Genomic DNA, 23280 nt, shown 5'->3' on the forward strand with positions numbered 1-23280 from the left:
GGAGAGCTTGCCAATTGGAAACAAAATTGGCTTGATGATAGGAGACAGAGCATGATAGTTGATGGTTTTTTTTGGACTAGAGGCCTGTGACTAGCAGTGTTCAGGAGGGATTGATGCTGTTTCCATTGTTGTTTATCATTTATGTAAACAATTTGGATGAGAAATTAAGAGGAATGGCTAGTAAGTTTGCAGATGAACAGTGGAGAGGGTTATCTAAGGTTACAAACAGATCTGATCTTGGGTCAATGGGTTGATGGAGCTTAATTTGGATAAATGGGAGGTATTGCATTTTGGTAGAATGAACAAGAGTACCACTTATACAGTTAAGAGTAGGGCCTGGGTAGTGTTGTCGAACAGAGTGTCCTGGGGTTCAGGTACATAGTTCTTTGAAAGTTGCATTGCAAGAAGACTGGGTGGTTAAGAAGGTATTTAGCAGACTTGCTTTCATTGCTCAGACCATAGAGTATAGAGTTAGGGCATCATTTTGCAATTGTACAGATCTTAGTGAGGCCGTTTTTGGAGTACTGTGTACAGTCCTGGTTGCCCTGCTATAGGAAGGAGTTTAAAACTAGGGGGCATATTTATAAGGAGAGAGGAAAAAGATTTGAGTGTGACCTGAGGGGCAATAAGAATGTATGTAGAATAAACTGCTAGAGGAACTAGATGCAGGTGCAGGAGCAGTTAAAAACATTTAAATACATTTGGATAGGTATATGAATAAGAAAGGTTATAAGAAATGATTAAGAATAAACGCAGGCAGTGGGATTGGTTAGTCTAGGAAACTTGGTCAGCATGGACGAATTGGACCAAAGGTTCTGTTTCAGTGCTGTATGACTCTATGTACAGGTAGTTGTAGGATAATTTGCATTTAAGTTATGCGATTTGACTATAATGTTGCTGAAGAATTATGGAATGGTAGTTTCGAACACTTTCCTCCGGTCTCAATAGCACAATTCTAGTAGGGATTGGTTTGCACGCTTTGTTCTGTGCATGCACCGATGTTTGTGCTATTTTGGGCATGTGCTGATGTCAGTGCCCATCTTCGTGCATGCGCCAGTGTCTCTGTGCCAGTTTGCACATGCACATTGTAAGCTCCAGTCATCGTGCCGTACTGCACATGCGCCGATGTTCATGCTAGTCTGGGCATGCACCGATGTCAGTGCCTATCTTTGTGCCATTCTGTGCATGCGCCAGTGTCTCTGTGCTGGTCTCCGCACACGCAATGTGAGCTCCAGTCATCGCGCTGTACTGTACATGCACCGGTGTCAGTTGCTGACAAACAGCTTTCTGGAAAAGGTGCTGTACAGACAGCAGCTTTCTTACTTTTTAAAAAAATTACTGTGTTAAATGTATTTTCGTTTCTTTAATAAATATGATTTCAGCCTTCATTCAGGCTGTGCTATACTTTGCGCTGGTCTTTTGGGTGATTTTTGAGTGATTGTGAGTGATATTTTTTGCTGCTCTGCCCCCAACCCCACCTTTTCCATAGGCCCCATTATTTCTATTCAGCAATTTTCTGTGAAGCGAGGTTTTGCTGGAACGCAACTACGGCATTATCGGAGAAGTACATGTGCCTGCACAGATGCACTGCAGCTGACCACCACCACCTTGAGCGCAGTTAGACATGGGCGTCAAATTCTGGAATTTCTGCCGATGTTCACATCCATGAAAGAATAAAGTAAAACTACCAAAGCCCATGCAATTCTTTCTTTCTTTGAAAAATAGTTTGTTTTAGTTTGCATTGTTTATTCAGAATCAAAAATGAATCTTTGAGCAACTTTTGGCTCTTAATTTGCACTTATCATAGTATTATACAATACAGAAGGCCATTCAAGCCATTGTCAGCAATAATGAAAAAGTTGTATCCAATTAGCTCTATTGTTCTTCTGTGCACTTAAAAATATTCTTCCTTCTTGAGTACATAAGCATTCCTTTTTGAATGTTATTGTTTAGGCAAGACATCTTAAAATATAATTGCTTGTCATTAAAACAAAACTTCCAATTTCCCCATTGACACTTTTACGAATCATGTCAAATTTATCTAAATTGATAGTCCACAATCCTGCACACCTTTGAACAGCTGTGTCCTCTGTTCTAAGGAGAACAGTCCCAGGGTTTCTGGTGTTTCCATCTAAATGAAACTCCTAATCCCAGGTATCATTCTGGTAAATTTCCTGTAATTTCTCCAAGGCTTTGTCATCCTGACTAAGTTGGCATTGGATACTGTCTAGAATTGGACATACTACTCTTAATATGCAATTTAGTTCAGTTTCTCTGGAAAATAATTTGGTAAGAATGTCCCAAATAGTTAAAGTTTTGAGCATATTTATTTTCGGCGATGGGGGACAATGCAATTGTTAACAGATGCTCTTGTACACCAATCATGTTTAAATGTGACAAAAAAGTGCAATCTTGTAATAATGTTTTAAAATATTTCAGAGACAAAGCATTGCTGAAGGAGAAAAGAAGAAGAAAGGAGCAGTTATTCAAAGAGCAGAAGGTAAAGTTGTTGGTCAAGATACCAAACTTTTATAATTTAATTTTGACTTTAACTTTATGTACAAAGCACACTTAGAGCACCTCATCATTTCAATTATAGGACCCACTGCTTCAGTTCACTGAGCTGTTCAGTTTTGGAAGCTGTTACACAGATTTTTTTTTGCATAGTTATCTTGTTAGAAAATGTTTATTCAGATTTTCCTATTTTCAAAATTATAATTGAATTACATGAGTTTTAAAACTCAGTAATTCTGCTAGCTTATCATACCACACTGTACATTTTTTGGGTTGGTTAAGCATGGGGCAACCAGAATAAAACACTCCATTTTCAATCCTGGCACAATTTTATATTAATTGTTGATTTTTACCATTGGGCAAAACAGTGACAAGAGCAAAGTTATATTTGTATAGCAAATTTAATATAGTACAGAAAGTTCCGAGAAATTTCAAGTTTGATTCTGAACAATACAAAAAGATAATAGGATGGATGATGAAAAAGAATTTGGCTAGCATTAGATTTTAGGCAGCAAAGATATTGGGAGTGATATTTAGACCTGTAATTCCAGAGCCTGGGGCAGTAGCAGCATGATGCATGGTCAGTGGTGATGGCACTTTTAAAATGAGAATATACAAGAAACTGAAGTTGTGGTGCACAGTGATCTTGGAATGTTTTGGATTTGGAGGAGGTTACAGAGATGGGAATAAGTGGAATTTTGGCCTCAGGAGGTTTCAATGTTGTGATCCCAGCTGATTGTACTGCTGTACAGTTCATATCCCAGAATGAAACCTGGTCTGCTTTTTAACACTTCTTTTTAAACTATTTAATGTGGTAGTTCGTCACTAAAACACATTCATGTCAGAGTGTTTCTTTAACAACAGAAGAGAAATTTATTACATAAGAAATAAAACCAAGTTTTTTATATATAGAACACAGAAAAATCTTAAAAACACAATGCAAGAAGAAGTTTTAACCTGATTCCTGTCCATTATCAAGACTCCAATTCAGATAAATTCTCCCTTTATTAAATCTCCTAAGTTCTTGTGTATGAACTATGGTTTTCTTGTTGCTTCACTTTTGCAAAACTGAGCATTTAAACTTTCTTAACTTTCAATGACCTACAGATCCCTATCTAAACCACGCTCTTTGCTTGAACATTTCACAGATAAATTTCTCTGCTGAGGTAACTGTGTTTTCTTTAAACTGCCATTTTTAAAACAATAACTCCTTCCTGTGCTGGTGTCTTAGCCCAGCTATATCTTCCTGTGCTGTGTCTTAGCCCAGCTATATCTTCCTGTGCTGGTGTCTTAGCCCAGCTATATCTTCCTGTGCTGGTGTCTTAGCCCAGCTATATCTTCCTCTGCTGGTGTCTTAGCCCAGCTATATCTTCCTGTGCTGGTGTCTTAGCCCAGCTATATCTTCTCAAAACAATCTCTTGGTTTTCAAACATAAAATTGAATAATCCTCAATTATACTAAATTTAAAGCAAGCTAATGGAGTTGCATCTTTGTTCAACTTGTCATAAACCACCATATATTAACAATTTTCCATTAACTTGCCAGAGACTCTCAGTTTTCCTGGTTTCTGACACACCTTGGAATAGTTTACTGTTCCAGAAGAGCTGTCTGTCTAGTATCCACATAGTAAAAAATGAGGTCTGCAGATGCTGGAGATCACAGCTGCAAATGTGTTGCTGGTCAAAGCACAGCAGGTTAGGCAGCATCTCAGGAATAGAGAATTCGACGTTTCGAGCATAAGCCCTTCATCAGGAATAAGAGAGAGAGCCAAGCAGGCTGAGATAAAAGGTAGGGAGGAGGGACTAGGGGGAGGGGCGATGGAGGTGGGATAGGTGGAAGGAGGTCAAGGTGAGGGTGATAGGCCGGAGTGGGGTGGGGGCGGAGAGGTCAGGAAGAGGATTGCAGGTTAGGAGGGCGGTGCTGAGTTGAGGGAACCGACTGAGACAAGGTGGGGGGAGGGGAAATGAGGAAGCTGGAGAAATCTGAATTCATACCTTGTGGTTGGAGGGTTCCCAGGCGGAAGATGAGGCGCTCCTCCTCCAGCCGTCGTGTAGTTGTGTTCTGCCGGTGGAGGAGTCCAAGGACCTGCATGTCCTCGGTGGAGTGGGAGGGGGAGTTAAAGTGTTGAGCCACGGGGTGATTGGGTTGGTTGGTTCGGGCGGCCCAGAGGTGTTCTCTGAAGCGTTCCGCAAGTAAGCGGCCTGTCTCACCAATATAGAGGAGGCCACATCGGGTGCAGCGGATGCAATAGATGATGTGTGTGGAGGTACAGGTGAACTTGTGGCGGATATGGAAGGATCCCTTGGGGCCTTGGAGGGAAGTGAGTGTGGAGGTGTGGGCGCAAGTTTTACATTTCCTGCGGTTGCAGGGGAAGGTGCCGGGGCTGGAGGTTGGGTGTATCCACATAGACCATCCTGACTTGGAATTATATTACTATTCCTTTACCATTGCTGGGTCAAAAGCTGGAATTCCCTCTTCAGCAGGACTGTGTATATACCTATGGTACATGGTCTGCATTGATTCAAAAAGGAATATCACCACTACATTCTCAAGGATAATTAAGATGACCTGGCCAGCAACACCAACATGTCTTGAATGAATTAAAACAATCTGTTCAACACTAAGTGCTCGAATTGTCTGTGTTGCATTAGCATGTGCTTCAATTTTTATTGTAGCTTTTTTAAAACGAATGTAGGCTGAATATATCCATGTTGGATAAGTTAAACTTAATTGAGAGTTTTCTTTGGAGTTTGGTTCTGCTTGCTAGATGGTATAATATGGAGATTTGTCTCTGATAATCTCTTTTTCTGTTTTGCAATTATTTATACCAGAAACGCAGGTTGCTTCCAGATAATATTCTTGAAGCGATCACTTCAGTTCCAGATAAGTAAGTAGACCATTGTTAAACAAGTCACTTTATACATGTATAGAATATATTTATAAAGTGCAAAGATAATATTTGAAGATAGGTTACCTATATAATGTATGTAATCTGTCTCAGCTTGTAAAATTAATCAAAACGTTGCACAGTTGACCTGTTTCTTTCTAATTCTGAGTAGTAAGCATTGCCTTTTAAAAACCATTGTTTGTTCCATTACTTACACAATTGGTCAAGAAAATTGCTGTCATTTTGTGAAAAATTAGGATTTTTTTAAACCTATTTTTCTAATTAACCTGTTCTGAGATGTAATTACACACCTCTGGAGCAGGAGGGACTTCAACCGGTCAGAGGTAGGGGCATCATTATCACTGCACCACAGGAGGGCCCATGTGAATAATTTGAAAAACCAGCAATTACTTGCTCAGTAACTGTAGGAATAGAGTCATAGAGATGTACAACACGGAAACAGACCCTTCGGTCCAACTTGTCCATGTCGACCAGATATCCCAACCCATTCTAGTTCCACCTGCCAGCATGCGGCCCATATCCCTCTAAACCCTTTCTATTCATATACCTACCCAGATGATTTTTAAATGTTGCAATTATACCAGTCTCCAGCACTTCCTCTGGCAGCTCGAACTCCATCTGCCACTTCTCAGCCCATTGGCCCATCTGATCAAGATCAGTAATTTAACATTTTTAAGGGGAAAAAAAGGACCCATCTTCCCATTCAGGTGGAAGAAAAATAACCTGGGCACTAGTGAAAAAAAACTTTGAGTTTTCAAACTGACCAACATTCCTTTCTCTACTAATACGTCCTTCAATTGATAACTCATTTGCTGACATACTTTCTGCACTTTGATTTGGAGGTGCCAGTGTTGGACTGGGGTGGACAAAATTAAAAATCACCCAACACCATCTTATAGTCCAACAGGTTTATTTGGAAGCACTAGGTTTCAAAGCGTGCTGCTTCTTCAGCAGCTGATGAAGCAGGATCATAGGACAGAGACTTTATATCAAAAGATTAAAGTGTCATGCAGCTGAAATGAAATATTGAACAAACGTAGATTAAGTCTTTCATCTTTTAGAATGGATTTGCTAGTTTTGGTTGATTAATATGTAAATTGCATTCTCAAGATAAATTAAGGTTTTATAACAAAAGGTGTTTGTTATAAAACCTGAAGTTATCTTGAGAATGTGGCTTAAAAGAAGTTCTGGGATTTACATATTAAAGAACTGAAACCAGCGAGGGTCTGTATTAGAGTGGTGCTGAAAAGCACAGCAGTTCAGACAGCATCCAAAGAGCAGGAAAATCAATGTTTCGGACAAAACCCCTTCATCAGGAATGAAGGGCTTTTGCCCAAAATGTTGATTTTCCTGCTCCCTTGGATGCTGTCTGAACTGCTGTGCTTTTCCAGCACCACTCTAATACAGAATCTGGTTTCCAGCATCTGCAGTCATTGTTTTTACCTAGTTGATTGAAACTAGCAAACCCATTCTAAAAGATGAAAGATTTAAAAACTTAGGTCTGTTCAATATATCGTTTCAGCTGCATGACACTAATCTTTTGATATAAATTCTGTGTCTTATGATCCTGCTTCACAACCACGTGATGAAGAAGCAGTGCTTCGTAACCTAGTGCTTCCAAATAAACCTGTTGGACTATAACCTGGTGTTGAGTGATTTTTTTTAAACTTTCTGCACTTCGGCCATCCAGTTTGACTGTGCCATGTTGACCATATTTCTTAAGTCGCCCATTGTTTATAAAATGCTTTGGACTATTCCAAGTTATGATGAGATGGTAAACAAATGCAAGTTCTTTTAATTGTAATGCAGAATAGCTTTATGCATGATTAATAGCAACTGAGAAACATCCTCGTTCTGCTTACTATCCATCCCAAAAATGTTATACAGAAAACCAGCTTCACCTTTGAAGAACACACAAGGTTTGAGATGTTTTCAACTTTTAATTTCAGTTTTTAACTATTCAAGTTTTTTCTGAAGTTTGCACTGTATGCTGCAGAACCCCAGCAGTATGATGAATCGTGTACTGAATGGTTTGCTTTGCCTTCTAGGAATAACCAGGCACCTGACTCGAGTAAAGAAGGTAGAACGTGCTTTTTGCCATTCAGTTGCATTTCTGATACATTATATAACTAATTTTTTTTCAATGATTTGAGACTCTTTCACATGGGGACTGACTGACTGTTTTTGTTCTGATGCTTTGGTGCTGAAGACCTCCAATAATAAATGAATTTTTATTGTCAGCCCCGCACATCCAAATTAAAGTTTTGAATATGGCAACCTGTCCATGTCCTGATATTTTTGAACTATAAGCATATTGAAGTTGCTTTGATTTGTGGATGCATAGTAAGAAAGTGGGGTATGATGTCTAACACAGGACTAAACTATTGGTAACCTGCCTCTACACTTGTCCTATTGTGCTGTTAATGGAATAAAATTAATTTCCTTTATCTTTTCATTGTTCATTATGTACGATCAACAGTTTTAATGCTGAGTTGAATTACTGAGGTAAAAGTGGAACTAATACAAAATATTGTGAAGGGGGGTGATTTGTTGTAAATGTTCGGTGGAATATATTGTGTGCCTATTTGATGCTAGACGCTTGATTCATTTTTTTAAAAGTGATTTCAACATTGTAAGCCCAATCCGTCATAGGTTAGACTTTTCTGTCTATGACCTGCCTTTGTTTAGTGATCATCCTGCTCTACCTGCAGCACCTCTGTTTTTGTTTTTGTTCCCTTGATGTCTCAAATTTAAAATTCTCACTTTCATATTCTTAGACTTGCCCCATATTATTTTACTGTTATTGGCTCCAGCTTTGCATTATTCACTCTCTTCTAGCTTGTTAAGCATCTGTTTCTCTCACCACTGAGCGTAGTGTCATTAGCTATCAAGGCCAATATCCTGAAATTCCCTCCCTTGAACTTCTCTGGCTCTTGTCTTTTACAATCTCCTTAAAATTTGCCTCTTTGACTCTTTAATATCGCCTCCTGAGCCATGGTATTAATTTTTGTCTGATCATACTTCTGTGGAGTACATTGCAATCCTTTCTTCTAAGTGGAGCTGTTACATACATGAGATGGCTGAGAAGAATTCCTTGATTTTTGATTGATTAGTTTGTGCCCTCTGTGACTAAAATGATTAATCATATGTTAGCGAAGATGAATATTTTACAAAGGAAAAGTTGTGGTGCTCCCATGTTATGGTAATAACAACACAGTACTGGTGGTACTGAACATCGTGAATGTCAAAGGTCCCATGTTCAATACCCAGTCTGGGGACCTTTCTCAGATAACTTTGAATCAAAATGTCAAAAAATGTCATGAAGTTTTGAACAGGATACCAGTAAAAATTGAGGCATTTAGTGTGGATAAAGGGATGTTCAATACCATCTGGCACTAAATATTGCAGTACCTTTCCTTAATCGGTATCTGGAAATGTGAATTGGACCACTTTCAGCTTTTATGCTATCTTGCAACCTCAAGGGTCACCTAATTTTTGTAGATGAGGTTATTTTTAATTGTGTTGATGTATCTTGGTTGTGTCTACAACATTTATTTTATTTAAATTTGTTTTGCTTCATTTTAGGTGAAGATTGTCATTCAGTGCAGCACGCTGAGGAAGATAGTGGATTGGAGGAAGATGTTGAGGAATGCGTAGATACCAGGTAACTGACACCAAAATCTAGCTTGGTTTAGTCAAAGATTAATTAATGATCTGACTTTGATTTATTCCACAACCATATTATCCTGGCCACTAATTTACGATAAACAGGTTAATGTTACACAAAAGAAGGTGAATCTCATATCAAGAGGAAGAAGAAGGTTTTTGTTAGAATGAGATGTGAAGTCTCAGGGCGCATGAGAGCTACAAGTTAACCAGGAAAGACCTAAAGAGAGAGCTAAGAGCCAGGAGGGACATGAGAAGAGTTTGGCAGATAAGATCAAGGAAAGCCCTAAAGCTTTCTATTGCTATATAAGGGATAAAAGAATGACTAGAGTAAGATTAGGGCTAATCAAGGACAGGGAAGTTGTGCATGGATTCTGAGGAGATAGGGGAAGTGCTAAATAAATATTTTTCCTCAGTATTCACATTGGGAAAAGACAGTGTTGTCGTGGAGAATACTGAGATACAGGCTACTAGACTAATTGGGACTAAGTTGCACAAGGATGAGGTTTTAGCAATTCTGGATAGTGTGAAAATAGACAAGTCCCTGGGCCGGATGGGATTTATCCTAGGATTCTCTGGGAAGCCAGAGAGGAGATTGCAGAGCCTTTGGCTTTGATCTTTGTCACCGTTGTCTACAGGAATAGTGCCAGAAGACTGGAGGATAGCACATGTTGTCCCCTTCTTCAAGTAGGGGAATAGAGACAACCCTGGTAATTATAGACCAGTGAGCCTTACTTCGGTTGTGGGTAAAGTGTTGGAAAAGGTTTTAAGAGATAGGATTTATAATCTTCTAGAAAGGAATAAGTTGATTCGGGATGGTCAACGCAGTAATGTGAAAGATAGGTCATGCTTCAGAAACCTTATTGAGTTCTTTGAGAAGGTGGCGAAACAGGTGGATGAGGGTAAAGTGGTTGATATGGTGTATATGGATTTCTGTAAGGTGTTTGATAAGGTTCCCCACGTTAGACTATTGCACAAAACACAGGGGCATGGGATTGAGGGTGATTTAGTGGTTTGGATCAGAAATTGGCTAGCTGAAAGAAGGCAAAGGATAGTGGTTCATGGAAAATGTTCATCATGGAGTTCAGTTACTGAAGGTGTATGGCAAGGATCTGTTTTCGGTCCATTGCTGTTTGTCATTTTTATAAATGACCTGGATGAGGGTGCAGAAGGGTGGGCTAGTAAATTTGGAGATGGCACTAAAGTCGGTGGAGTTGTGGGAAGGACGTTTCAGGCTACAGAGGGACATAGATAAACTGCAGATTTGGGTTGAGAGGTGGCAAATGGAGTTTAATGTGGAAAAGTGTGAGGTGATTAACATTGGAAAGAGCAACAGGAATAAAAAGTACTGGGCTAATGGTAAGATTCTTGGTAGTGTAGATGAGCAGAGAGATCTTGTTGTCCACGTACATCAATCCCTGAAAGTTGCCACCCATTTTTTAAGAAGGTATATGGTGTGGTAGCTTTTATTGATAGACGGATTGAGTTTTGGAGTCATGAGGTCATGTTGCAAAACTCTCTACAAAACTTTGGTGTGGCCACGCTTGGAGTATTGTGTACAGTTCTGGTCACCGCATTATAGGAAGGATGTGGAAGCATTAGAAAGGATTCAGAGGAGATTTAATGGGCTGTTACCTGGTATGGAGGGAAAGTCATATAATGAAAGGCTGAGGGACTTGATGCTGTTTTCATTTGAGAGAAGAAGGTTGAGAGGTGACTTAATTGAGACATATCAGATAATCAGAGCGTTAGATAACGTGGACAGTGAGAGGCTTTTGCATCGGATAGTGATGGCAAGCATGAGGGGACATAGCTTTAAATTGAGGGGTGATAGATACAGGACAGATGTCAGCGGTAGTTTCTTCACTCAGTAGTAGACTCGCCAACTTTAAGGGCATTAAATTGTCATTGGATAAACGTATGGATGACAATGCAATAGTGCAGGTTAGGTGGGCTTCAGATTGATTCCACAGGTCAGCGCAACATCGAAGGCTGAAGGGCCTGTACTGCACTGTGATGTTACTTGTTAAAATAAGTCGGGATGAGAAATTTCCTGTTGGCATGTTGGAAATCTGTCATTTCAAATGTATATTCTGCCCTTTGGGGGCTGATGTGAGGCTTAAATGAAGATTGGAACTGCTAATCAGTGGCAGTGGGTTCTGAATATAGAGTTTTGGTTGGATCAGGAGTGAATGAGGAAACTACTCCTCCAATCACATAATCCCTCTTTCTCCTGTGCTTTCTGCACCAGTCCCTGCAATCACAGGTTCTCTCTCTCCCACTGAGATTTTGTTTCTGGAGAAGCTACAGGAGGCCAAGAAAAAGATTGAAGGCTAAGGAGCAGGCATGCTGCATTATGAAGCTGACCCATTCAGTGTCTTCCACTCTCGATAATTTGGTACAGGAGAAGCAGCAGAAAAATAAGAAAGCTCAAAACCCAGTAACAGCGCTCCCTAACTGACAATGTTTTCAAGGGCAGCAATCATTGTTGCTTCTCCAGAGACAGAATCTGTGATTGCTATTTTTGAAGATATTGTCAGTTTGGGAGCTGTCGTGTGCCTGCTTCTAGCTTTGTTTTTGGGTTTTGAGCCAGTTTCGAGCTTTCTTATTTTTCTGCTTCTCTTCCATTCTTGATCACTTGGTACAGTAGGAGACTGAATAGGTCACCCCCATAATGCAGCGTTCCTGCTTCTTGTTCTTGTGGCACCTCCAGAGACAGAATCTATAATTGGAGGAGTAACTGTGAGCTGTGATTGGAGAAGTTGCAGCAGTGGAGTTACAGGATCTATATCCATTCCTTCTGTTATCATTGTCCCTGCAGTCAAACTATTATTGTTTTTCTGCACTTGCTGAGACATTTGCAGTTGTCCAGTCGTTGTGTAAGCTAATATATATGGGTGATATTTTTGCCTCCAACTTTGATTTCTTTTGGGCTATTTGTGAGGCTTTGAAGGCAAATTTTGCTAGATGCCCTCTTATATTCTTAACTATACTTTGGAACTCTCCCATTCATCAGTATGTGAGATTTATTTGCGTTTTTATATTTCCTGTTCAGTTTGATGTTGTCTTTTATTTAGTTATCAATAGCTGTTGTTGTTTTGGAAGGAAAGTTTGTCTAAATCTAGAATCTTAGCGTTTCACCTTTCCTTTTCAAAAAAACGCATTTAGCTTGATCATAAAATGCTATTGGGTAACTTCACAAGTGGCTGTTAACTATATAAATATGACTTATGATTCATGAATAAATTCCATATGAGATGCTCTCTCGCTGTTTCTTGACTGTAGTATTGCTGTAGAGTATCCTGAATGATCAAAAATGTATTACCTTTCTGCCGTGAGCCTGGCGCTTTCTTAGTTCTAACCATAACGTTTCCTTGCCCACTTCTCATTGATTTTCTTTTATCAGTGAATTGAGTTTATCTTTCATCAGTAAGGCTCTACCCTCCCCACCCAAAATCACCATTCCTCCTCATCTTTCCTTCTTACTATCTGATGTATTTACTTCCTAGGCTTGATCATCTTATCACCTTATCTTAGTAACGGCTGCCACATCATATCCTCCCAAGAGGAATTTGTACTTGTTACTCATTGGTCAAGCTCTATTTGTATAAAGAACAATTATTTGGACCACACACCTGCACCTGTGTTTTTGTTCTAATGTGTTTCATTTCTCTCTTCATTTAATTACTTAACATCTTTTAGTTTTGTCTTTATTTGTAGGGATGAAACTACAACCACAATTTTAGACTCTTCTACTCATGTTCTCTTGATTTTAAACAATTATTAACAGCACCTGACAATTGTCCATTATTTACCAACTGAAAGTTCTCATAACTACCCTAACTAACCTTCCACTGGAATTCTGAGTTCCAATATAGTCCTCCTTTCAGTCTAGTTCATCCTTGTTTCTAATATTTTATGCCAGTGCCCCACGAACTTCTGGAACTTCTTTTTCCTGTATCACTTACTCCCACTGCATGTTTATATCTCGAATTTGATTATCCCTGTTCCAATTTGCAAATGGCTTGAGTATGTCCTTTTGGGAAGGAAACTACCCTTAGCTGTCATGTGACTCCAGACTGTCCTCTGGGATAGGTAATAAATGTTGGCCTAGCTAGTGACATCCTCATTCCATGAATAAAGAAAAAATCCTGATACTCTGTTTACAGAGCCCCATGCATTCTGTTCTCTATGTTGTTAACCAAAACAAGGATCACAACATAGAGTCATGGAGATGTACAGCACCGAAACAGACCCTTCGGTCCATTTCATCCATGACAACCAGGTATCCCAACCCAATCTAGTCCCACCCACCAGCACCAGGCCCATATCCCTCCAACCCCTTCCTATTCATATACCCATCCAGATGCCTTTTAAGTGTTGTAATTGTACCAGCCTCCACCTTTCCTCTGGCAGCTCATTCCATACATGTACCACCCTTTAGGTCTCTTTTATATCTTTTCCCCCCTCACCCTAAACCTATGCCCTCTAGTTTTGGACTCCCAAACCCCAGGGAAAAGACTTTGCCTAATAATCCTATCCCTGCCCCTCAGCCTCTGACGCTCCAGGGAAAATAGCCCATAGCCTATTCAGCCTCTCCCTATAGCTCAAATCCTCCAACCTTGGCAACATCCTTGTAAATCTTTTCTGAACCCTTTCAAACTTCACAACATCCTTCCGATAGGAAGGAGACCAGAATTGCATGCAATATTCCAACAGTGGCCGAACCAGTGTCCTGTACAGCCGCAACACGACCTCCCAACTCCTGTACTCAATACTCTGACCAATAAAGGAAAGCATACCAAAGGCCACCTTCACTATCCTATCTACCTGTGACTCCACTTTCAAGAAGCAATGAACCTGCACTGCAAGGTTTCTTTGTTCAGCAACACTCCCTAGGACCTTACCATTAAGTGTATACGTCTTGCTAAGATTTGCTTTCCCAACATGCAGCACCTCACATTTATCTAAATGAAACTCCATCTGCCACTTCACAGCCCGTTGGCCCATCTGATCTAGATCAGATGTACTGTGAGGTAACCTTGTTCACTGTCCACTACATCTCCAATTTTGGTGTCATTAGCAAACTTACTAGCCAAACCTCTTATGCTCACATCCAAATTATTTACATAAATAATGAAAAGTAGTTGACCCAGCACCAATCCTTGTGGCACTCCACTGGTCACAGGCCTCCAGTCTGAAAAACAAACTGGATCTTTTCTGTCTTTCTCTAATATTCACCTCACCTGGTACCAGTTGTGTTATATGCCAAATGGGACTGTTGATACTATTACAATACTACTCAAGATTGGGCATCCATTACATGCTGTAGGCCATCAACTGCAGCAAAAACATACTCGATAGTCTGAAACCTTAAGGCCCAGCATATCCCCCACTCAACTATTATCACCAAACCATGGGATCAATCCTAATGCAGGAGGGCAGGCCAGGAGCAGCACCAGGCATACCTAAAAATGAGATGTCAACCAAACAGGACTACTTGCATGCCAAACAGTGTAAGCAACAAATAGTATACAGAACAATCCCACAATCAATGGCTCACACCTAAGCTCTGCAGTGATCAAGCTGAGCACCTGCTCACTGATGCCCAGTTTGGATTCTGATAGGGCCACTCACCTCCTGACCTCGTTACAGCTCTGATTCAAAAGAGCAGAATTCCAGAGATGAAGCAAGAATGACAGCTGTTGACATCAAAGCCACATTCAACCGAGTGTGGAGTCAAGGAGCCCACCATTACTGAATCAGTGGATAGTCAGGGCAGACTGTCCACTGGTTGCAGTCATATATGGCAGATAGGAAGATGCCTGTGGTTGTTGGAGGTCAGTCATCTCCGCTTCAGAGTATCTCTACGAGAGTTCCTCAATGTAGTGAGCTAGGCCCAACCACCTTCACTTTCCCTCAAACAGCAGGTCAGAAGTGGGGATGTTTGCTGCTGATTATGCAACATTCAGCGCCACTTGTGACTCCTCAGATACTGAAACAGTCCATATTTAAATACAACACTACTGGACAATGTCCACGCTTGGGCTGACAACTGGCAATTAACATCTCGCGCCTTGCAAATGACAGGCAATGCTCATCTCATAAGAAACAATCTAACCACAGCCCCTTCATATTGAATGGTGTTACAATCACTGAATCCCCCACTATCAACACCCTGGGAGTTATCATTGACCAGAAACTCAACTGGACTCCCCACATAAACACACTGTCTGCAATAGCATGTCAGAGGCTAAGAATAGGGTGGTGAGTAACTTACCACCCGACTCCTGAAAGCCTGTCCATCATCTCCAAAGCATAAGTCAGGTATGTGACAGAATACTCCCCACTTGCCTGAATGAGGCAGCCTCGATGGCACTCAAAAAATTTGACACCATCCTGGACAAAGCAGCCCACTTGATTGGCACTGCATCCACCAGCATTCGCTTCCTCCATGGTCAGCAGCAGCAGTGTGTGCTATCTACAAGATACACTACAGAAATTCACCAAAGATCCTCATACAGCACCTTCCAAACCTACAACCACTTCTGTCTAAAAGGACAAGGGCAGCAGATACATGGGAACACCACCACCTTCAAGTTCCCCTCCAGTCACTCATTATCCTGACTTGGAAATATATTGCCATTCTTCCACTGTCGCTGGGTCAAAATCAGACAATTCTCTCACTAATGGCATTGTGGGTCAACCTTTAACAGTTGGATTACAGCTGTTCAAGAAGGTAGCTCATCACCACCTTCTCAAGGGCAACAAGGGACGGGCAATAAATGCTGGCCAGCCAGCGACACCCACATCCCACAAAAAATGAATTGAAAAAAAAATTATTTGCAGAAATTGCTGAGTTTCTCCAACAATCTTTGTTTTTGTTTGTATGAGAAGGTCTAGGTGTATCAGGCCAGTAAGTATAGTAGGGGAGGGTGAGAGCTAAAGAGTAATGGACAATTCCCAAAGCAAACTACATTGACTATCTTACAGTCTTCTGGGACCTCTCCTGTGGCTAGGAAATAATTGAAAACTATTGCAACACCCTTTTTTCCAATTTCCTCCCTTGCTTCATACAACAGCATGGGATACATTCCCCCTGGGTATTCATCTACTTTTAAGCCTGCCAGACTACTCAGAGCTTGGTGTCTGTAAATGCTAATTTCTTTAAGTATATCACTGTCATTATCCCTGATTACTTTACTCATATCAACCCTCACAAGGGAATACCAATACAAAGTATTTATTTAGAACCCTACCTGTGTCCTCTAGCTTCATGCACAAATTACCACAGTGGTTCTTTGTGGGCACTACGCTTTCTTAGTTGAAAATGTGATGCTGAAAAAGCACAGCCGGTCAGACAGCAGCCAAGGAGCAGAGAATCAATGTTTTGGGCTACAGCTCTTCATCAGGAACAATGAAAGCCTCATTGCTGATGAAGGGCTTTCACTCGAAACGTCAACTCCCCTGCTCCTCAGATGCTGCCTTTTCCAGCACCACACTGTTGACTCTGATCTCCAGCATCAGCAGTCCTTATTTTCTTATACTCTTCCTTAGTTTTTTTAATCTTTAATGTACTTTTGAAATAACTTGGGATTTTCCTTTATTTTACCTCCCATTATGCTTTCATGCCCACTTTTTATTCTTCTTATTTCCTGTTTAGGTTTCTGCCTTGCACATTCTGTCTGGATAAGAGTGAGGGTTATGATTCACAAAGATTTATATTATAGACATTAATTACATTGCTTTAGTGTTTTTGTGTTCTGCTAAAGTTACAGTATTTGTAATAAATTGTCAATTTTTATGTTATAAACCTAGTGTCCAAGATCTGTTAGTCAGGCAGTCTAGTTGAAAACCATTGGACAGCTTGAGGGGTCACTGAATGTTTTAACTGCAAATCCAGTGATTTGATTTGTTATCCATACCATAACACTAAGCATCAAAACAATGCTTACTGCCTGTAGTTTAGATGGACTGTTGTAAAGAATAGAGGGAAAAGGTTGTACCTCCTTCCATATTTGCGTCGTATGTTCAAACCTACACTCTATCCTGCTCTCTTTTAACAATTACATGGTGCAATTAATTTGATCTATTAAAAAGATTCACTACATAATTTTTACTTTGTTTACACTATCATTCTCTTACAGACGGAAGAAGAGTTATATGGCCATTCGTTTAAAGGACCAAGGGCAAACAAGCCAGCAGATCGAAAATGCCAAAGCTTTCATTAATTATCGACTATATGGACCAGGCAGCAGGAGAAGCAGTGGTAACTTTTATTTTTGTAGCTTGTTCCAGAATTTCAGTCTTTCATTCGCCTTTCATGCGTCTTAATAATGTTTCTGATGTTTTATGTTTTTTAACAACAGTCAATGAATACTTCTCACTTGAAAACAAGAAAGCTGAAAAGAAAAAAGCTGCAATGTTGTTTGTCAATAAATCCTAGGGTAAGAAATCTTAACATAATCCATAAGTGGTAACTCTAAAGTGATAGTTGCATGAATGCAGAAATTAGGCAAGCGTGTAGCACAAACAGAAATACCAGTAGTCGATTTTAACTTTTATGTAGGTCGGAAGAGGTAGACAAGCACCTGTCAGAAAAGTAGATACAGTGTGTTAGCAATTATTTCCTGCAAGAAAATGTTCTGAATGCAATAAGGGGACAAGCAATATTGAATTTAATTCGTAACCTAATTGTACACGAACATTTATCAAATAGTGATCATAACATGATCAAGTTCACTGTAATGTTTGAAAGTGATCATCTTCTAGATTTTAAATCTAGGTAAGGCCAACTTTAATCAGATGAGAGCCTGTTTACGGTAAACTGGGAAAATTTGCTGCTTGAGTATTGTTGGAGCTGCACTTATCCAGACAAATATTCCACCATATCCATGATGATACGCCTTGTAGACGCAAGACGGGTTTTAGAAGTCACGAAATGAGTTACTCTCTACAGAATTCCCAGCCTCTGCTCTGCCATTACATTTATACAACCAATACAGTTTGTAGTCAATGGTAATCCCCAGAATATTGATAGTGAGAAATTTAGTGATGCAAGGGGATTCAAGTACAGGAGCAGTGATGCTTTGTTCAATTGTTTCATGTCCTGGGGAGATGGTTAGTTAGATTCAGATCTTATTTGTCAGTTAACTGCCCAACCCTGAATGTTGCCCAGTCTTGCTGCATGTGAATATAACCTGCTTTGTTATGTAAGTGGCACTGAACATCATTGCAATCATCAGCAAACATCCCCACTTCCTAGCTTGTGGTGGAAGTATTGTCATTGAAAAAACAGCTGAAGATGGTTGAGTTTCAGGTACTACTCGGAGGAGTTCTTGCAGTGATATCCTGGTACTTAGATGTTTGACCTCCAATAACTAAACTTGTCATGAGGTCAGGAACTGGGTGCCCCTGGGTGTACTGAAACTGAGGATCACTGAGTGGTTTGTTGCTAAGTGTTGCTTGATAGCACTGATGAGAACATAGTTCACTCTGTTAATCAAGGAAATAGACAGAGGGGTTGGTTAATGGCTGGGCTGGATTGTCCTGCCTTTGTGGACAGGGCATTCGTGGACAATTTCTTACATGACTGTGTCGGTAGGAACAGGAGTAGGCTATTCAGCCTGCTCTGCCATTCGGTGCGATTCTGGCTGATCGAACTCTTCAATTCCTTTTCTCCATCCCGTCTCAAACATTTTGCCTGCATTCATCTTGTCAACCCATTAAATATTTTGTAAATTTCAATGAGATTATCTTCCATTCTTTGAAACTTGAGTGAAAACGGGCTCAGCCGCCCTACTTCTTTTCAAAGGATAGCCCTACCATCCCAGAAAATAATCTGGTGAACCTTCATTGCACTACTTCAGGAAAGATGTTATTGCCATAGAGATAAGGAGACCCAAAGATGCACACAGTACTTGAGCTCCTATACAATTGAAGCAAAGCATCACTGCTCCTGTACTTGAATCCCCTTGCAATAAAGGCTAACATTATCTTTCCTAATAGCTTGATGGATCTATATGTAAACTTTCAGTTTCTTATCTGCAAGAACACCTAGGTCCCTTTGAACATTCAGCTCAAGTGTTATACCTTCTGTGATTGCATGGCAAGGTATTGTCAGTGTGGTCTCGTCCTCCTCCCACTCCTGATACCAGCTCCCACCAGTTGACACCTCATTTTATACATAGTGTATCCTTCATTGTACAAGGACTTCACAATAACGTTAGCATGGAGGATCTGATAGATTATAAAATTTGTGGTTGAATATAAATCTGCTCCTGATGGCCTACAGTACCTCATGACATTCATTTAAAGTAGCTAGATTTGTTTGGAATATGTTGCATTTAGATAATGACAGTTCCACACAGTTCCTCAGAACGAAGACAGCTTTGTCCCTGCAAGGATGGAGCTGTCGTCACTTGCTAATACTGTGTAAACAGATGCATCTCCTGTTGTGGACCCAGTCTAGCAACTTTGCCGTTAGAATCCAACCAGTTTGAACCAGTTACTCCACTACTGGTCAGTCTTGGGGATGGATGAAGTCCCCCATACACATTATGTTCTGTGCCTGTGCCATCCTCAGTATTTCTACCAAATTGTCTTAAACATTGAGAAGAACAGTCATCAGCTGAGAGGGATTTGATGTGCTATGTTAAAAGCAAAGATAATTAATTGCTTCCTTCTCCTATTGCAGCGTTCGATAGAGGCAATTCCCTCTGCACATCTTAAGTTGTTTCCTAATGGTACCAATGTCACTGTAGGAGAGAGTAAATGCAAATTACATGATGGCTTTACAAGTGTGACCATAAACCTGTCATTTTAATTTTCTGTTTCCACTCTGACCTCTCTGTACTTTGTTTCCTACACTGTCAGAGTGAGGCTGAAGATTCAGCACTTTATCTTTTAATTAGATGACTTACAGCTTTTTAGACTTAACATTGATTTCAACAATTTCAGATCATAAATTCTAATCCCATTTTACACAATTTTGGGGCAGTTCAATGTGCTATTTCTTTAGCATTTAATCTCTTCTGTGACCCATCATTTGTTACTCTATTCATCATGTCACCATCTTGTTTTTACATTGAATTAACCTTGTTTTGTCTTTTAACTTGTATTCCACGTTATCATGGACCTTATCTTCTGTTCTCTGGACACTTGGAAAGGTTTATATTTGCATGTGTAGCATTTTGTGAAACTCTGCCAGTTTAAAAAAAACAGGATTGCACCCAGCTGAAGTACAATAAATACAGTTTTCAGGGTGTTACTAGACATTTTGTTTGTTCTACACCCACTCTTTCCCTACCACCATAATTGCTTAAAAGCTGTTGTCTCTCATTATCTCTACTTCCAGTTCCAAAAAAATGGCCATCAGTGTGAAATGTTAACCAGCAAGCTGCCTGACTTGAGTGTTTCCAGCACCTGCAATGTTTTCTGGAATATGTGCCCACTTGGCTTTGTGACTATATCTGTATTATTAATTTTGAATAAAAAAAATTGTAAAAGAAAAACTTGTCTGCGCTTCACCATCAGCACTTCAGATTTACGATGGCCTTCATGAATCGCTCTTTGAAATCTTGGCCTTAATTTTGCTCTGAAACAAAGAACTTGCATTCACCCTTCACCTCATTGTCTCTTCCAAATGTTTCAACTTGTGGATACTAGAGATGTATGAAGGTTGTCAATAAATCAGATTAAAAGATCATGTCTGGCACACAGATTCTAAATTGTACATAATTTGTCTAATTTATATTTTCCACAGTGGGAAATATGGATAAGATTAAGAAAGTGAGATGAAAGAGTTTATTAAAATTCTAAAAATCTCATGCTAATTTTAAGTGAATTAAATTTGTTAAATTTTCAGCAATGTAGAAGTTGCTTGTAAGTAGTTACCACCTACCATGTGTTCAGATCTGTGTCATTTCTTTCAGCTTGTGTTTTACTGCAGAGCTAGTGGCCAAGTATAGTTGCAGTCATTTCAGTACTAAGCCTGCTGAATGAGAACTGGAATTGTTTATTCTGTCAATGAAATATATAGATTGCAACTTCCGCATTTGTATATTTAACTGCATTGTGCAGATGTTGCTCTGTCATTTCCTAACTCAACATCATTGTTTTCTTCATTTGTATGTCCCAAGGATTTGTGGTTTTGTAGCTTTTAATATTACTTTTTAATTGAAATAACTTTTTTTTTAGAAGCGTAATGAAAGCAAGTTTTGCAAGTTTACGGATTCAGATTCACTTCGTCTGGGAACGAGGGAATGGAGCTATTGAGAAAATAGGAGGTCTTTTGGACTGGAAACACTCTGGACATCAATTAATTTAGCAGATTAATGCTAACCTTGAAACTATTTGTTTGCAATTTCTCCTGTAGTATGATAGTTAAGTTTGTTAATTTGATGCTGTGTTGTCATTATACTGTACAGCAGGTGTCAAAACAGTCAAGTGTAATGAAACATTTCTAATATTGTATATAATGTTTTCTCCATTAAATATTTAATGTTAAAAATAAGAGCCAGTGTGAAGCATTTAAGTTGTAGAAAATATTAGAAGCTTAAACATTTTAACCCAAGTTTAAAAACTAGTGGTTTAATTTGCAATCACAAATTTCAAAGTGAAAGGCCGAAACACTTTTTGCAAGAAAACCAGCAACACCCACCTCCTGCATTTTTAACAATTAGTCAGCTCATTTGTAGAATGAATTTGTAGCTCTGAATATTAATATAAACTGAAGATTAATTTTAAAAAGTTAATTTCCTCTACTTATTACTCACATTTGAACAGAATACCATGTAAGCCCAGCCCAACAGTTTTGGTGGTTTAGGAAAACAGTGCTATTCTTCCCTTGCCTGGTAATTCTACCTTTATTTGCTTTGTTGATTTTGCATGCCAAGTAAAAATTATTTTTGATTTCTTTCAGTCTAGCAGAATTATAACATATTTCTCTTGCCTTACTTTCACAAATTGGGCAAGTGTTTGAGACAAAGTTTTGAAATTGTTTCATGTTCTCTTGAGATAGTAGCCAGTCTGAATCTTGTGCAGCTTGGAAGAACAACAGTATGTCTTTATCAATTTCAAACTTTAAAAAGCTACACTCTACTAGCAATGAAAATTCGGAATAGTCTGCATCAAAAAGAAAAAGATTGGAGACATCTTGGAAGTCATCATTAAATAGCATTGATCACTGCACAAATCTACAGCAAAATCCTTTGAATACCTAGGTTGAATTACTGCTGTCAACTCCAATATATTCAAAATACATTAGAACAATTTGGAGGTGAAGACCCAGTGCACATAAGTGAGGAAACTAAATACTGGATCAGGTTGCCTCAGGATCAAATAAACTATTACCACTGCAAAATTCAAAATTGTTCAATTTGTCCCATAATGCCACAAAATAGCCAATCCATTAATGGTTGGTTACATTCAAATACTCCATTCTGCCTATTCTTTGCAATTTTGTATATTTTCCAAATATTTAAGACTTTTCTCAAGACAGAATTGAAGATGGTCTTTCAGTCCTTTGAACCATTTTCATTGAGGTACCAATTGCATCACTACAAAACAGCTTGCAGAAGCCAAATAGTATTCTGAGTCTTTGTAACCATCATCTATTTCTTCCCTGTTGATAGGTCATGCAGATTTTGTTTTCCACTCATCTTCAGAGAAGTGAAATTCCTGAATTTGCTGAAGTCTCAAGTTCTACCAGAATGTGTCATACATAATCACACCTAGGTCTCCATACTGTAACTTGTTTGCAGGTTCATTTCCCAACTTCTGCTCTCATCTCCTATTAGACACATTAGCATGTGTCAGCAGCTAAATACATTCTCACCGTCAAAGCAGTTTACAGCATCAAATTAACTGATTCCAATTTGACACTTGTCAACTCAAAGATATGGTGTTTTCAGAAACATTTTAAGAAAATGTCCCTCAATTAAATGAAAGTCTGTGAACTTTAGTAGTTCTGAGGAAGGGTTCATTGGAGCCACAAGGTTAACTAATTCTCTTCACACATGACAGACCTGCTGAGTCTTTCCAGCAGCTTCTGTTTTTGTTCCTGATTTATAGCATCCACAATTCTTTTGGTTTTTTTTAAATTTAGGTTGATACTATAATTCACCAGATGTATTCTTTAGATTTTAAAAATCTGTTTCACGTAATGTGAATGGGAGTTCCTACTTTGACAT

The 23280-nt window shown here is 39.4% G+C and overlaps 1 protein-coding gene across 1 annotated transcript in view; it reads left to right on the top strand.

Annotated features, from left to right (window-relative positions):
• Positions 1–21602, top strand: part of nol7 (nucleolar protein 7) — a 35044-nt gene extending 13442 nt beyond the window's left edge. Inside the window, exons 2-8 of the mRNA XM_060850050.1 lie at positions 2440–2500; positions 5346–5401; positions 7471–7502; positions 9008–9086; positions 17236–17357; positions 17458–17535; positions 21287–21602. Coding sequence (XP_060706033.1) covers positions 2440–2500; positions 5346–5401; positions 7471–7502; positions 9008–9086; positions 17236–17357; positions 17458–17534 — 427 coding nt within the window. The 3' untranslated portion in view covers position 17535; positions 21287–21602. The remainder of the gene's footprint in view (positions 1–2439; positions 2501–5345; positions 5402–7470; positions 7503–9007; positions 9087–17235; positions 17358–17457; positions 17536–21286) is intronic.
• Positions 21603–23280: the final 1678 nt, after the last annotated feature.

This window comes from Hemiscyllium ocellatum, chromosome 34 (assembly GCF_020745735.1).
Source record: "Hemiscyllium ocellatum isolate sHemOce1 chromosome 34, sHemOce1.pat.X.cur, whole genome shotgun sequence".
Lineage (NCBI taxonomy): Eukaryota > Metazoa > Chordata > Chondrichthyes > Orectolobiformes > Hemiscylliidae > Hemiscyllium > Hemiscyllium ocellatum.